Source organism: Sturnira hondurensis, unplaced genomic scaffold (assembly GCF_014824575.4).
Source record: "Sturnira hondurensis isolate 20B ecotype Veracruz unplaced genomic scaffold, ASM1482457v3 Scaffold0016684, whole genome shotgun sequence".
Taxonomy (NCBI): domain Eukaryota; kingdom Metazoa; phylum Chordata; class Mammalia; order Chiroptera; family Phyllostomidae; genus Sturnira; species Sturnira hondurensis.
This window is the reverse complement of record NW_028089315.1, coordinates 4,109,928-4,124,355: the sequence shown is the minus strand read 5'-3', so window position 1 is coordinate 4,124,355 and position 14,428 is coordinate 4,109,928. Positions and strand designations below refer to the sequence as shown.

Below are 14,428 nucleotides of genomic sequence, written 5' to 3'. Positions count from 1 at the left end.
TCTGTCAGGGTTTGTAAACATATTCCCAAGACACTCAGCAACCTTGGAAGAACAACTTTTGGGGCAGTGGCTCTTTTCTGTAGAGAAAAGGCTCCTTAACAGTTGACTGAATTTGGAGCAATGTTCCCTTATCATGATCCTACAGTTAGTATAAGCCATACAGTCTCAGCAAAGGCATCACGTGAGGAAAAGTATTACATGTGATCACAAGGGGACTGAGTTAGAGGTTTATTTTTTTCTATATAGAGTTTTTTGTCTTATTTTTTTAAATAAAAAAAAGATATCTTCAGAAGGCTCCATATCCGTCCCCTCGTGCAGTCATTGCGAAAGTGGGGTAGACCTCATATGTTGCGTATGCTGCTAAGTCTTGTCCAAGGGTCACTGCTTGCTTGAGCTGGGCTGCGGACACGGGTGTGGCTGCGTTAGGGACAGCATATCCTGGAGGGGGAGGCAGAGAACACTTCATGAGAGGGACTCCACTTTGCTTCCTTTTGGCTTACTGTCTTCTCTTTGGAATAGGTAGATATTCTCAACTGCACGTTTTAGAAGGTGCCCTCAGGGGACTCATTCACCAGAGGGCAGCATTCCTCCAAGGGAGGTCAAGCACCTGTAGCAGAACCACTTCACTCCTAGAGACTTAGAAACACTGGGGAAAGATGCCAAGAAACTGAAACGTAATGGCATGCCGAGTTGACTAAAGCATGAGGTTCGTAGTTTTTTCAGAGGCTCTCAGAATTTGCAAAGGAGGCCGGGATGGGTGGTGGGACTTTGTGGGTCTGCTTCTGCTGCATCCCTGCACCCACCAAAACAAAATGTGAAAAGATATGGCTTTTGCCCAAGAAGTATGTGGAGGGACTGGGCAGGCCAGCAAAAGAAATATTTCAAGTTTTAGCGTGTTTTCTATGCGAAAGTGCCATGAAAGCAAACACCTAGCCTGAGCACACTTAGACCTGACCTTGAAAGGCAAATGATGTCTGTCTTGGAGTGTTTGGATGCTAGTCCTCAGCCTCAGGGAACTGAGGGGTTTGCCTGTAAGGGACCATCATGTGCTCTCACCTCAGTATTACACTTAGTGGATTACTATTCGCTTTTGAAGATGAGAGCATAGCAGCTCTTATCTAAAAACAGTATTACTTGGTTGTTTTAGACCCAAACCTCAGTATTTCTGAGATAATCCAACAAACTGTAAAAAAATGACAAGAAAAAAGGAAACGTACACTTAAGCAACGAACAGGAATTTGATAAAAAACACACACACACAAACCCATTTGGTTTACGTGCTGTGGAAGTCCGCCCAACCCCAGACACATTGATTTCTTTCTGGTGGCTTCTCAGGAGGTGGTGGCAGGAAGCTGGCTGGACAGTTTTTTAAAAAATTGAATCCACTCCTTGGCGTGTGCCCTTGGGGCAGTTAATGCTGAGTATTGCACTAGTGAAGTTTGGTACATTTCCCAAGGATATCAGAAACGTGTTAACAATTACTTTCATGATTTTGGAAACAGTGTACGTAACGTAAGTAAATGAGTAAGTAACGTATGTGTGTAGCATAGACTTTATCTTTAGGGGTTTTGAATTTTCTTTTGCAATTTGGCTAATTTCTTAGGTGCAAGAGCATTTGTGTTTCAAAAGGGTTCTTCCATGAAGCTTATTATTCTCTGCTTGATTCCGTAGTCAAGCTCTGAGAGGTTCTCAAATTCTTAGGCATTCCCAAGACAACTGTCATGCCCTAATTTTTTTCTTTCTTTTTCTTTTTTACTTCTTGTAGGAACAAATAGAAGTGAGAGTAAGACATAACATTCTTGGGAAAAAGCAAATCCTTTCCAATGTGAGAGTGAACTTTAAAATTCTCCTGACAGTGGGTCATTTATTTTTATAGCACACTCGTTAGGGGTCTTTGGGGTACAGCTTTCTGCAGGAGAGGGGTTCAACTTTTGGCAAGAACTGAGAAGTCCTGGCACATGTCCCCAGTGGACAGACATGTCAACACCCTATTTTATGGAATGCAAGAAAGGGTTGGTGGCCCCAGTACTGCCCAGGGGAGACCTTGCCCTCCCCTGTGGCAGCTGTTGCCTTGGTAACCACTCAGGGGTGCTCCGCGCATCTTCTCTTTCTACAGAGGAAAGCTGGAATTGAGGTCACATTTACATGTGAAACATTAGTTCCATCCTCACCTGCCAGAGTGCAGGATATATTCAAAATGTTGAGAAATAAAGAAAATGAGAGTGAACACTAGTTGTTATGAGTGTGCGGGTTATAGAGTTCCCACACCTTAATATAAACAAGATATGACTTAATCAATCAGTAGGAATGTCATATTTCTAGGTCGAGTCAGAACTCTCTGATTTGAGCATATGGAGATATACAAACACTATGCATCAGAATGCCAAATTTCTTTAAAAGAAATAAACTTTCATTACTAAAGAAGGAATGTAGTTAACTCAAACTAGATGGTGAGAAAAAAATTCCAAAAGCTCCCCTCTCTAGAGGATTCATTTTTAAAAAATTATCAGCATTTGTTATAGGTGTAAAATAAGTAGGGAAAAGTCTTTTAAATGTGACCCTGAAGGCTTCTTGATTCAGAGGTGGACTTTATTTTAAGCAACCAGCATACAAAATTATAGAACACACAAAACGAGGCTTGATCGTGCACATGGTGAATCTGTCTTTCTCTCACACCTATTGATTTAAAATAATTTAAAAAAATGTGAACTACACATCTCTAAAAAATCAAAGCAATAGAAGTAAAATTGAAGATTGGGTTTGGGGAGGGCATGCAAGGATTTCTTAAGAACTGATTGGGCATGGCTCAATGACTTCATCTTCCCAGCACTTGGCTTCTTTAGCTGTGCGATGGCCGTTATCATAGGACCTACCCCTTGTGGCATCATGAGCATTGCTGAGATAACATAAAGCATGCTGGGGGTTTAGGTGAGTACGTGGCACATAATAGGAGCTCCAAGGCGCATCATCTAGTAAGAGGTAGTTTCACACTCTCTTACTAAAAGTAAAAACCAAAGCAAAACAAAGCAAAGCAAATCAAATGCAGAGAGACTGACTCATTCAAGATCACACAGGTGCTGAAGCTGAGCTGAGATCAGACCCCACTTTTGCTGCCCAGCTCCACTCTCTGGCCTCATACTTTAATGGTTCACTCATCTGGTAAATTCTTTTTGGCCACAGATGGCGTAGGTGGAGCTTACAAACGACTCTATGAGTCCGTGGTACCACAGGTTTCCCTAACACCCTCTGCCAGGTGCCATTTCTGACCAACATTTTTTTTCTTTTCTCTTCTTTTCTTATCTCTCTCTTTCTTCCTTCCTTCTTTCCTTAGGAATCTTGGAATTTTTTTTCATTTGAAGGTAAATCTTAATGCCATTAAAGTCACACATATGCTAATACAAATACCCAATTCTATTTCTCTAAAACACCCAATGCAAACACACAAACATCTGTTCTCTCCACATGTCAGAGCCTGTTCATTTCATGGTTTGGACATGGAGAGAATAGATTCCTCTTAAACTGCCAGTCAGCAGGTGTTTCTTTATGGCTACCTTTAGCAAAATTCATACAAAATAGCGATTATCTTCTTTTCTTGTTAACTCACAAGAAAACATCAAACCTGTATTTTGTTAAAGTTTCTGTACTAAAATGTACAAAAACTGAAATAATGAAGGAAAACGTCCTTAATCTGGTGAAGGAAATAGACTTCCAGGAAGTCCAAGAAGCCGAGAGAGTCCCAGAGAGTCCCAAAGAAGTTGGACCCAAAGAGGAACACACCAAGGCACATCATCATTAAGTTATCCAGGATTAAAGATAAAAGGAAAATCTTTAAAGCAGTAAGAGGAAAGGAGAGAGTTACTTACAAAGGAGTTCCCACAAGGCTATCAGATGGTTTCTCAAAGGAAACCTTGCAGGCAAGAAGGGGCTGGAAAGAAGTATTTGAAGGCATGAAAGGTAAGGACCTACATCTAAGATTGCTCTATCCAGCAAAGCTTTCATTTAGAATGGAAGGGCAGATAAAGTGCTTCCTAGAAAAGGTCAAGTTCAAGGAGTTCATCAGCACCAAGACATTATTATATGAAATATTAAAGAGACTTATCTAAAAAAAGGAGAAAATCAAAAGTATGAACAATAAAATGACAGCAAACTCACAACTATCAACAAAAGAACCTAAAAAAAACAAAACAAGGAAAACAAAAACTAAGGAAACAACTAGAACAGGAACAGAGTCAAAGAAATGGAGATCATGTGGAGGGATTTCAGTGGGGAGCGGGAAAGAGGGGAGTGGGGGGAAAAGTACAGGGAAGAAAAAGCATAATTAGTAGGCATAAAATAGACAAGGAAAGATTAAAAATGGTAAAGGAAACAGAACTCAAAGAACTTACATGTAGAACCCGTGGACATGAACTAAAGGGAGGGATGCTGGAGGGTTTGGGGGTGCAGAGCAGAGGGAGGATAAAGGGGGAAAATTTGGGAAAACTGTGATGGCATAATCAATAAAGTATACTTAAAATGTAGAAAAACTGAACCTTACAAAGAACAAACAATTAAAAATTTCTTAATTTTTTATTCCTGGTATCACTATTGCAATTTATAGGGCAATATACTGAATGTAATGAAAAGGACAAAGCAAAAGACAAAGCTACAACAGATACAAGCCCTCAGGAATGTACATCTAGTTGACACTACATTGCATTAATCCATAGCCCCACTGTTTGCAAGCTGTGGCCACGTCAGCTCTGAACAACAAGGGTTTCCTGTTTAAGCTGCAGTGACTTTTCTGACTAGGGACCATCGCTCCTTCTGTGGCAGATTCTTATGGTTCTTCTAATGCATTTGGGACCACTGTCTCCAAGTAACCTACCTGCAGCATTCCTGACAACTCTCACTCTCCTGCTAAGAACTGTAGCCCTTTTCTGNTGAAGGAAAACTTCCTTAATCTGGTGAAGGAAATAGACTTCCAGGAAGTCCAAGAAGCCCAGAGAGTCCCAGAGAGTCCCAAAGAAGTTGGACCCAAAGAGGAACACACCAAGGCACATCATCATTAAGTTATCCAGGATTAAAGATAAAAGGAAAATCTTAAAAGCAGTAAGAGGAAAGGAGAGAGTTACTTATGAAGGAGTTCCCACAAGGCTATCAGCTGGTTTCTCAAAGGAAACCTTGCAGGCAAGAAGGGGCTGCAAAGAAGTATTTGAAGGCATGAAAGGCAAGGACCTACATCCAAGATTGCTCTATCCAGCAAAGCTTTCATTTAGAATGGAAGGGCAGATAAAGTGCTTCCTAGAAAAGGTCAAATCAAAGGAGTTCATCATCACCAAGACATTATTATATGAAATATTAAAGAGACTTATCTAAAAAAAGGAGAAAATCAAGAGTATGAACAATAAAATGACAGCAAACTCACAACTATCAACAAAAGAACCTAAAAAAAAGAAAAACAATGAAAACAAAAACTAAGGAAACAACTAGAACAGGAACAGAGTCAAAGAAATGGAGATCATGTGGAGGGATTTCAGTGGGGAGAGGAAAGAGGGGAGTGGGGGGAAAAGTACCGGGAAGAAGAAGCGTAATTAGTAGGCATAAAATAGATAAGGAAAGATTAAAAATGGTAAAGGAAACAGAGAATTCAAAGAACTTACATGTAGAACCCATGGACATGAACTAAAGGGAGGGATGCTGGAGGGTTTGGGGGGCAGAGCAGAGGGAGGATAAAGGGGGAAAATTTGGGAAAACTGTGATGGCATAATCAATAAAGTATACTTAAAATGTAGAAAAACTGAACCTTACAAAGAACAAAAAATTAAAAATTTCTTAATTTTTTTATTCCTGCTATCACCACTACAATTTACAGGGCAATATACTGAATGTAATGAAAAGGGCAAAGCAAAAGACAAAGCTACAACAGATACAAGCCCTCAGGAATGTACATCTAGTTGACACTACATTGCATTAATCCATAGCCCCAGTGTTTGCAAGCTGTGGCCACGTCAGCTCTGAACAACAAGGGTTTCCTGTTTAAGCTGCAGTGACTTTTCTGACTAGGGACCATCGCTCCTTCTGTGGCAGATTCTTATGGTTCTTCTAATGCATTTGGGACCACTGTCTCCAAGTAACCTACCTGCAGCATTCCTGACAACTCTCACTCTCCTGCTAAGAACTGTAGCCCTTTTCTGCTTAGTTTTTAGAACGTTCTGCTAACATATCTACCAATTCCACCACCAGATCCATAATCACCACCATAGGGGCTGCCCAAGCTTTTTCCACAAAAACCACCCCACTTCATGGGTCCATAATTTGAGTGCTTTTGTCTACTGTGATTTTTAAAATCATGATGGTTCCCACCACCACCAGGGTTACTACCAAATTTCCCCCTTCATTGGAACCATCATATCCTTCACCACTGTCACCATTTCCAGTACCTTGGTCTCCATATCCTGGTCCTCCACCACCACCATAGCCTCCTCTACTATTGCAACCAGGACCACCGCCATAGTTGCCACCATCACCTCCAAATCCATGGTACCCACCATCACCTCCTCATACCCACTTCTGCTGCCACCACACCGTGGCCTCCTCTTCTACCAAAGCTTCCACCACGGCCAAAGTTACCTCCACCACCTCCAAAGTTTCCTCCATGACCCATGAGGTTGCCACATCCACCTCCACGGCCTCTTTGCGACCCAGCAGACTGCACTTCTTGTTCAGAAAGGGCCTTTTTCACTTCACAATGACGCCCATTAGTAGTAGTATGGCATTTCTGACCAACAATTTCATCCACTGAATCATGATCATCAAAAGTTACCACAGCAAATCCTCTTTTATTCCCATTCTGCCTATCTTCCATGACTTCCATGGTTTTAATCATGCCATACTCTTCAATGGAGTCTCTCAAGTTATATTTGTCCGTATATTCTTAATACCGTCAACAAAAATTTTCTCTGCTGTTAGATGGGCACCAGGCTTTACAGAATCCCCTCTAGAAACAGCTCTCTTCGGTTTTTCTACCTGCTCATCAACCTTGTGTGGTCTGGCACAAAGGGCTGCATCTGCCTCTTTATCACCTGAGAAAGTCACGTGACCAAAGCCCCAGGGACATTTTGTTTGGGGTGGGGTCTCTCATGACCACACAATCTGTGAGTGTGCCCCATTTCTCAAAATGTTCTCTTTATTATCCGTAGTTTCAAAGCTCAACCCACCAATAAACAGTTATTCCAACTGCTCTGGTTCCTTTGGATCATGGCTCTCCTTCCCCCCCGTTGTAGCGACAGCCAGAGCTGGGCTAGTGGTGAAGAGGAGGGAGTGGTTTTATCTCCTTTTTTGACACTTACGTGCCTCTTCCAACCTGGCCCAGTATTTTCATACCTGGAAAAGCAGTAGCAGAAGCGGCAGTAGCCACTGCAGCTGGAGCAGCGGCTCCATCAGTGGGAATGCCCAGGGTCTGCAGGGTGTACTCGGCCGCGTATGTCTTCGCTTCATCCACATAGGCACTTAGCTTCGGAGGTGTGAAGGGGTGGCTGGAAAGCACAGTCAGGGTAGGCCTTTTAAACTTGTGCTACTGAGACAGGTAAAACTCTTAGGTGCAGTTAGCTTTTGAAGATGATAGGATAGTAGAATTTTGTGTGTCTATTTTTATTCTCTTTGCTATTAAAGCTTCTGACTATACATGCATGTAGAAATATCTGTGAACTGACCTAGAACATTGGTGGCTGATGCCATTTCCCGAAGCATACTTACAACTCTTATGTGGACTTTCTAAGGCACATGTGAAACACTGTGGTTCCTAAATCGATGTAGAAATGCAGACTCAAGGTAAAACTCAGGAGTTAATATCCTATAACAGAGGCTGTATCTTTGGTCCAAAATGGAAATGACAGGGCATGTTGTTATTTGATGTAAAATGGATATTTCATATGGTTCAACCTAAATACTACACAGATAGAAGAATGGCTTATAATTTTCATTTCAATTAAATGTTACATCTGCAGTTTTCCAGTGGCTGGTTCTACCACCAGGTCATTGTCTATACAAAATCCAGGGCCTCTGAGATTCAGTCTCACAGCTGGCACGTACACCCCAACTCTACATCCCAGTGTTTGCATTTAATGAAAGATGAGTGGGTAGTAGACTTGAATATTTATCTTATTTAGACGGTGATAAAATGCACTTCATTTGTAAGAGTCTCTTAGTCTAGAATCTACACGATTAGGAAATTGGAGAAGTTACCCACATGGCAGGATGCTGGCTGGCCAGAGCAGGAATGGTTACTTTGTATAAGAAGAGCTGTCTTTGATCTTGTCCAATGGCAGAGTGCAGCTGATATACTGGCTGTCCCCAGCTATTTTTCTGACAGATTTCTTCTAATATCTACAAGAGTGAAAAAGAAAAGTTTCCCTTTCAAATGTCACATTTGCATTACTTGTCCAGCTTTCAGTTTTTGTAACTCCACCCTTCAGAGTTTCAGCTAATAGGAGATGATATAAAATGCCACATGGTTTAATGATCCTTAAAATTTAAGATGAGCTCAATTTGAACTCCACTTAAAATGTTAGGTTTATTAATTTATAAAAACCATCTTCACATCATTTATTCTAATATGCTTTTAATTTAGCCCATTAGCTATAACTTTTACCAATAGTTTAAATTTATGATTTAAGAAAATTGATATTCCAGCACCGTGTGGCTGGGTTTACTCATAATTATCCTCAGTTCTTCTGTTTATAATGGTCTAGAGAAAGTAGCCTAATAATACAGTATATTCTTATTTCATGTTATCTATCATAGGGTTTATCTTCACATTTTAATAAAAACAGAGTTTTAAAGTTTAATGAGTTAGTCTTTGTTGATGAGCATTAATAGATATGTATTGACAGTTGCAATGTGTCTGGCAAAACACTTCTGGTTGTTTTTACAATAATCTGATTTATAGCATCTTTCTGCGTGTTTTTTTCCCTATCATTATTCCAAACTGAATCATGTCTAAAGGCACGTATTTTCTGCATCCTGCAGCCATTTGGGGTGGCCCTCAAGCCCCAAGGCTCCCATTAGTCAGCAGATTCAGTAAAGTGTGCAAAACAGGGCATTCATCTGACAAAGAGAAAACTGTTTGGGACGAACAGTGTTCCAGGATGACTCTGTGGAGCTTATCTCCGTTGTTCCAACATCACTACAGCTACAATAGCATAACATCTCCCAGTTTATTCAATTTATAGTTTGCTCGTGTCTTCTTCATTACATTTTTCTTTTACTATTTTCAGTTTTGTGGCAACTCTTGTCATCTACAAAGCATTCTCTAGAGTGCCTGGGCAATCGTAAATTGCTTTAGCTGGCAGATGTTCTGTTTATGCCCTTTGGGTAAACACACGCCAAGGGAGCAGCAGCAGCTGTGACTGCTGGCCCTGCAGGGCAGTACTCGGTCCTCTGCTTTTGTTGTGGGAAGTTCGAAACCCGCTATGGAATTGTTAGGGCTCCATCCGTGTTGGCTGGGGGAGACGTGATCTTCAGTTTCTAAGCCATAGTTGTAGAAATTTGGGGATAAGTTCATCAAAGAATTTTCATTAGTTAATAGGGATGGATACTCATATTTTAATAAAAAGCTTGACCAATTTTTAACCTGGGTTTGATATCAAAAGCAGAGGTCATTACTCAGCTATAGCAGGTCTTAGAACTATTACACAGAATCTATCATGATCATCTTTTTTTATTATCTTAGAAGATTTCTAGTTTTTGCAGTATTTTAATTATTTTCGGTTTTAAGCCCAGGGAGATTAGATGACTAGCTTTGTGCTTTCTAAGCCCAGCTCTTAGTCCAAACTCATGGCACTTCCTAGTTTTTATTATAATTATCTGTGTACTTGTCAGTATCCTCTCACTGAATAGCCATGTAATTTCCCTCCAAGTTGATATACTTGACATACATCACTGGGTTCTTATTATACAGCATGATGGTCTGACTTACATATATTATAAAATGATTGCCCTGAGTTTAGTTAGCATCCATTGTCTCATTTAGAATCAATAACAAGAAGAAAAAAGAAAAAAATATTTTCCTTGTGATAAGAACTCTTAGACGTTACTCTCTTAACAATTTGCATATATACTATATGGCAGTATTAATTATAGTCATCATGTTGTATGTTACATCCCTAGTACTTATTTATCTTATAATGAAAAGCTTTTGACCACATTCCCCTAACTCGCCCCATCCCACCATCCACCCACCTCTCATGACTACAAACTTGATTCCTTTTTTCGAGTTTGGATATTTTATTTTTTAAGATTCCACACATGAGATCATACAGTATTTTCTTTCTGTGTCTGACTTACTTAGCATACTCAAGGTCCATCCATGTTGCAAATGACAGGTTTTCTTCATCTAAAAAAAATCTATTGACCATTTAATATTGCTATTGGGAAAATGTCCACTCAGGTCTTTTGCCTATTTTTAATTGGATTACTTTTTCTATGCCATACAATTTTTGGTGGCAAGGATTGTGTCATATTCAATTTTCTATCCCCAGAAACCAGAAAAATACTTGGTACATAAAGGTGCCTAATAAGTGGTTTTTGAAAAAATAAGTGATTGCTATTTACCATTCTGATAGGCACTGTCTTTTTTAAAATTGGGTAGACATAATAGAAGCCTTAGGTACACTAATTTGTATTTATAAGAAAGACAGTTATTTCACACACACACACACACAAAATACTCAAGATGAGCTTTTAGAAAACCAAGTTTTCTACTTATTGCAGTCATAGGCTACTTCCATACATTTGAGGCTCGTGCCTTTGGGGTGAGAGTAGGAAATTTTCTTTAGAACACACAGACTCTAAAACTGAACAACTGGCTGTTGATTACTCAGCAAAAGTGCCTCTGCAGAGAGATCGGCAGTACTGCACAGGGAAGAATCTAAGGGTTATCGTAGAACCAGTTTTGTGTTATTTTAACTATGTTTGTTACTCAGTTTCCATACTAAAACACCCTTTATCCCTTTTAACTTTCCCATAATAAAAACTACAGCCATGCAGAAACCTGGAAAGTTAGAACTGTGAAAAGAAAGCAATAAAAACTCACTCTAATGCTGCTGCACAAATATCATCACACTAGAAAAGTTAATTTGACATGACTGCTGGCATCTTATAGTTTATATGAGTCATAATATCATCATAGATAGCACGGTGTTTTCTCTTAAACACAATGTTTCCAAGAAGAGTTGTTCTAAATGGTCTGTTCATTCACTGTCATGAACACACTTCATTTGCTAACTTGCCTCACACACAACTGCCATTTATTTGGAACTATGGTCTTTGCTGCATATTGTCTTATTTAAGATATTTGTTGATAATTCTCAATAGCTCTCAGGATCTTTGCATTTCAGTGTAAGATCATTTAAGGTACCACACTTTACGGTTCTAAAAAAAGACATTCTAAGATGTAACAGTGGCCTTCGGCACTCAGCGTTCATTCTCTGACAGCACATTATGTTGAGTGGGCACTTTATCTATGTAAAAGAAAAGCCAGACAAAATAAAACAACACCATAACCCAAATAGGGAGCAAGTCACATCATTTGATGAAGGGTGAATAGTGGACTTTGGCTCAACTTAAAGAAACTATCTGTGGAATAACATCACCTACCTGGGGAGCAAGTTTAATTCCTTGGGGTTTTAAGGTAACAGGATTCATGGGGGTGAGTTCCATCCCAGGTAAAAGATCATAGAGTTTGTCTTCTTTCTTGTTTCCTTTGACCTGATATCCATGCCCCAGGCCTGTGTATGCCAAGTAGCCACGGCCGCCCAGTCCTCTCACTCCCGCAGCCCCTACAGGTACATTCATGTAAATGTCTAGGAATGTAAGAAGGCATTAAACTGAATCAAACCACCAGAAAATCACCCTGAATCTTACTGTAATGGAAAAGTTAGCCGGAGTCACATTGATTATTACCCTGAAGATGGTAGAAAACTGTAGGATTCTAATGCAATGAAACTCAACATAAAGTAGAGTTCACCAGAGGTGTCTTTGCTTGTTTTTTTTTTTAACTGTCTGGAAGAAAGGAATACTATCAAAGTTATTGATAAGTACACGAGCAACTTAAAAACGGGTACAGAGAAAAATTTTGCAGTTTCTGTCTTCAGTTAACTTTTTGTTGACATTTTTCTGTAGAATAATAAATGTTGGGAAGGTGATTTTTAGAAACATCACAACATGAAATGACCAAATGCATTAAAATCAGTCTTGCATTTTGTCATTGATCAGTAAATCAGAAATGAATTCTAGCTTTTCTAATAATTCCATTCCCAATGATCTGTTGGAAAACCAACATTTAGAAAGCATTTTAAATTCACCATTTTCTACCTTACGTTCTGTCAATGTGAGGCTTAAATTTCCATTGAGTTTCATTAATAGATTCCTTTTGATTTTTATTTTTCACATTGCTACTTTAATTTCTTATTGGTGGCATAAAGATAAAAATGTTAAACAATTACCCTTCATCCATGAATATCATTCATTAATTTTTGTTCTTGTTATCAGACAGGTATTTTTTCCCCTTGAGTAGAGTTTGTTTTGATCTTACATTACAACTGGTTGACAACTTATATTTCATATATGAATTGTTTAATGATGTGATTTTAGATTATAAGTGCATAATGTTTTAGTGACATAATTTGTCATCATATAGACTGATTATTCTGGAGGAAATCCTAACGACTTCTTTCGCATCGCAATTTGGGGGGAAGTGCGTCTACTAGGAGTGTGGGACTTTTAAGGCTGTTGAAGACTAGAGCTCCTTGGATGGTCAATTCAGTTCTCCTGAAAAATAGTAAAACACAGTAAAATAAATGTTTCCACAGTAATCTGGACATGCCTGTTTGCCTCTAAGTCAAACCCAAGAATGGATTTAAGTGCATAGTGTGTTGTTGAATCGCCTAGTCAGGTGTCATATTTAGAAGGTAGAACTGGGATTCTGTCGGTATTCACCACATTCTGGCACAACTACTCTGAAGGATTCCACTAGGCAGAGACAGACTAGTTTCTTGGAAATAAAGAAGATTGGTTTCCCTTATCTTCAATATTGCTTGAACTGACTGAGTTCAGAAAACTGCTTGAACATTTGCAGTTTTTGCAGGATTCAAAAGGAAAGACTTATGGTTTAGTAGACTGAGTTTTTTCTCTTCTATTTGTGCTATACTATGTAGTTACCCACTGGAAATGTTGATTTCCTGAATAGTATAGCTTTTTAGAAGGCATAACATACATTTCTTAGAGAGGTGGATGACAGCATCTTACATGTTAGAATATATTTATGATAATTTATGATTTATGTACAAAGATGATTCGACCGAGTCACTATTAAATAAGTGCCTTAACATGTTTTCTGATATTTGAGGTAACTGGTTTCCATTGGATCATATTTCTTTCACTTGGAAGTTTTGTAACAAGACACAAATGAATGCAATGTGGTGATTCAATCATAAGAGAGAAGTGAACAATTGTGGACCTGGGATTTAGTTTGTGCAAATTTTATGGGTCCATGCAAAGATTAAATGTGTGCATAGATTCATTTGTACTATGCTGTGACCGAGTTTTTCTCAATAACCAGTTGTAATGTGAAAAAAGATTCCCATGGCAGGAAAAGTATTGATATAATATTTGATTTTTAACACACAATTTTCAAGTCCTTTTCTCCCAGCGGACCCATCCAATTTGTCTAAGTCTATTGCAATGCCAATTATTTGAAATCATAGAGTTATTCTAAGGCAAGAACTGATTAGTATTACCTCTTACAGAAGGGGCTCGGATAATGGCTCTGTTGCCAAGATGCCCTTTGGTGGCTGGCAAATGAAGGCTAGGAATTGTATAGGCCTGGGGTGCGTAGAAGACAGGAGCTCCGAGGTAGGCTGTGGTAGGATCATAAACATGGCCCAAAGAGTAGGTGTACTCTCCTTGCAGCATGGTACTCCTTCCACCCATGCCTCGGGTATATCTAACATAACTGTCCTTGTCCACTGGTTTGGCTAGGGTCACTTCAATGGGGGAACCATCCAGCACCTGTAGTAGGGAGCAAGACAAAAGCAACATGACAAGGTATGAAGACAAGTGGGGTTGAACCCTTGTAATATGTCTCCTTCTGTATTAACCTATTTGCATGTGTGTACTGTTTCAATTGTGTATATCTTGTCTCTTTATAGCTTGGTCTTTGTATGTAAGTTAAATTTTTCCTAAGTAGTTTTATTGATAAGTTGTGTTTCAGGTGCCAACAGGGTTTCACAGGGACAAAGTGACAACTGTCCATTAACATACTGGTGACAATGATCTGAACACAGTCACTGTGACAAATAATTATGGAATACTTTTAATGTGATACATGTTTTAAATGACATATTTACATAATTGTATAATTCCAAGACATTTAAGGTTATATGGGTGGAAC

General features: G+C 39.3%; 1 protein-coding gene and 1 pseudogene across 6 annotated transcripts in view; both read right to left on the bottom strand.

Moving 5' to 3' along the window:
• Nucleotides 1–215: 215 nt before the first annotated feature.
• The window catches only part of A1CF (APOBEC1 complementation factor), a 78,223-nt gene continuing 64,010 nt past the window's right edge, over nucleotides 216–14,428 (bottom strand). For 4 of the 6 annotated variants that reach the window (XM_037066928.1, XM_037066932.1, XM_037066929.1 and 1 more), the window contains 5 exons: nucleotides 13,776–14,046; nucleotides 11,635–11,840; nucleotides 8,228–8,364; nucleotides 7,363–7,514; nucleotides 216–438 (listed from right to left, as the gene is read on the bottom strand). In XM_037066928.1, the coding sequence (XP_036922823.1) occupies nucleotides 287–438; nucleotides 7,363–7,514; nucleotides 8,228–8,364; nucleotides 11,635–11,840; nucleotides 13,776–14,046 (918 nt within the window). In that variant the 3' untranslated portion in view covers nucleotides 216–286. The remainder of the gene's footprint in view (nucleotides 439–7,362; nucleotides 7,515–8,227; nucleotides 8,365–11,634; nucleotides 11,841–13,775; nucleotides 14,047–14,428) is intronic. The other 2 variants (XM_037066930.1, XM_037066927.1) reach the window with 1 other exon arrangement.
• LOC119001526 (heterogeneous nuclear ribonucleoprotein A3-like) lies at nucleotides 6,165–7,200 on the bottom strand (annotated as a pseudogene).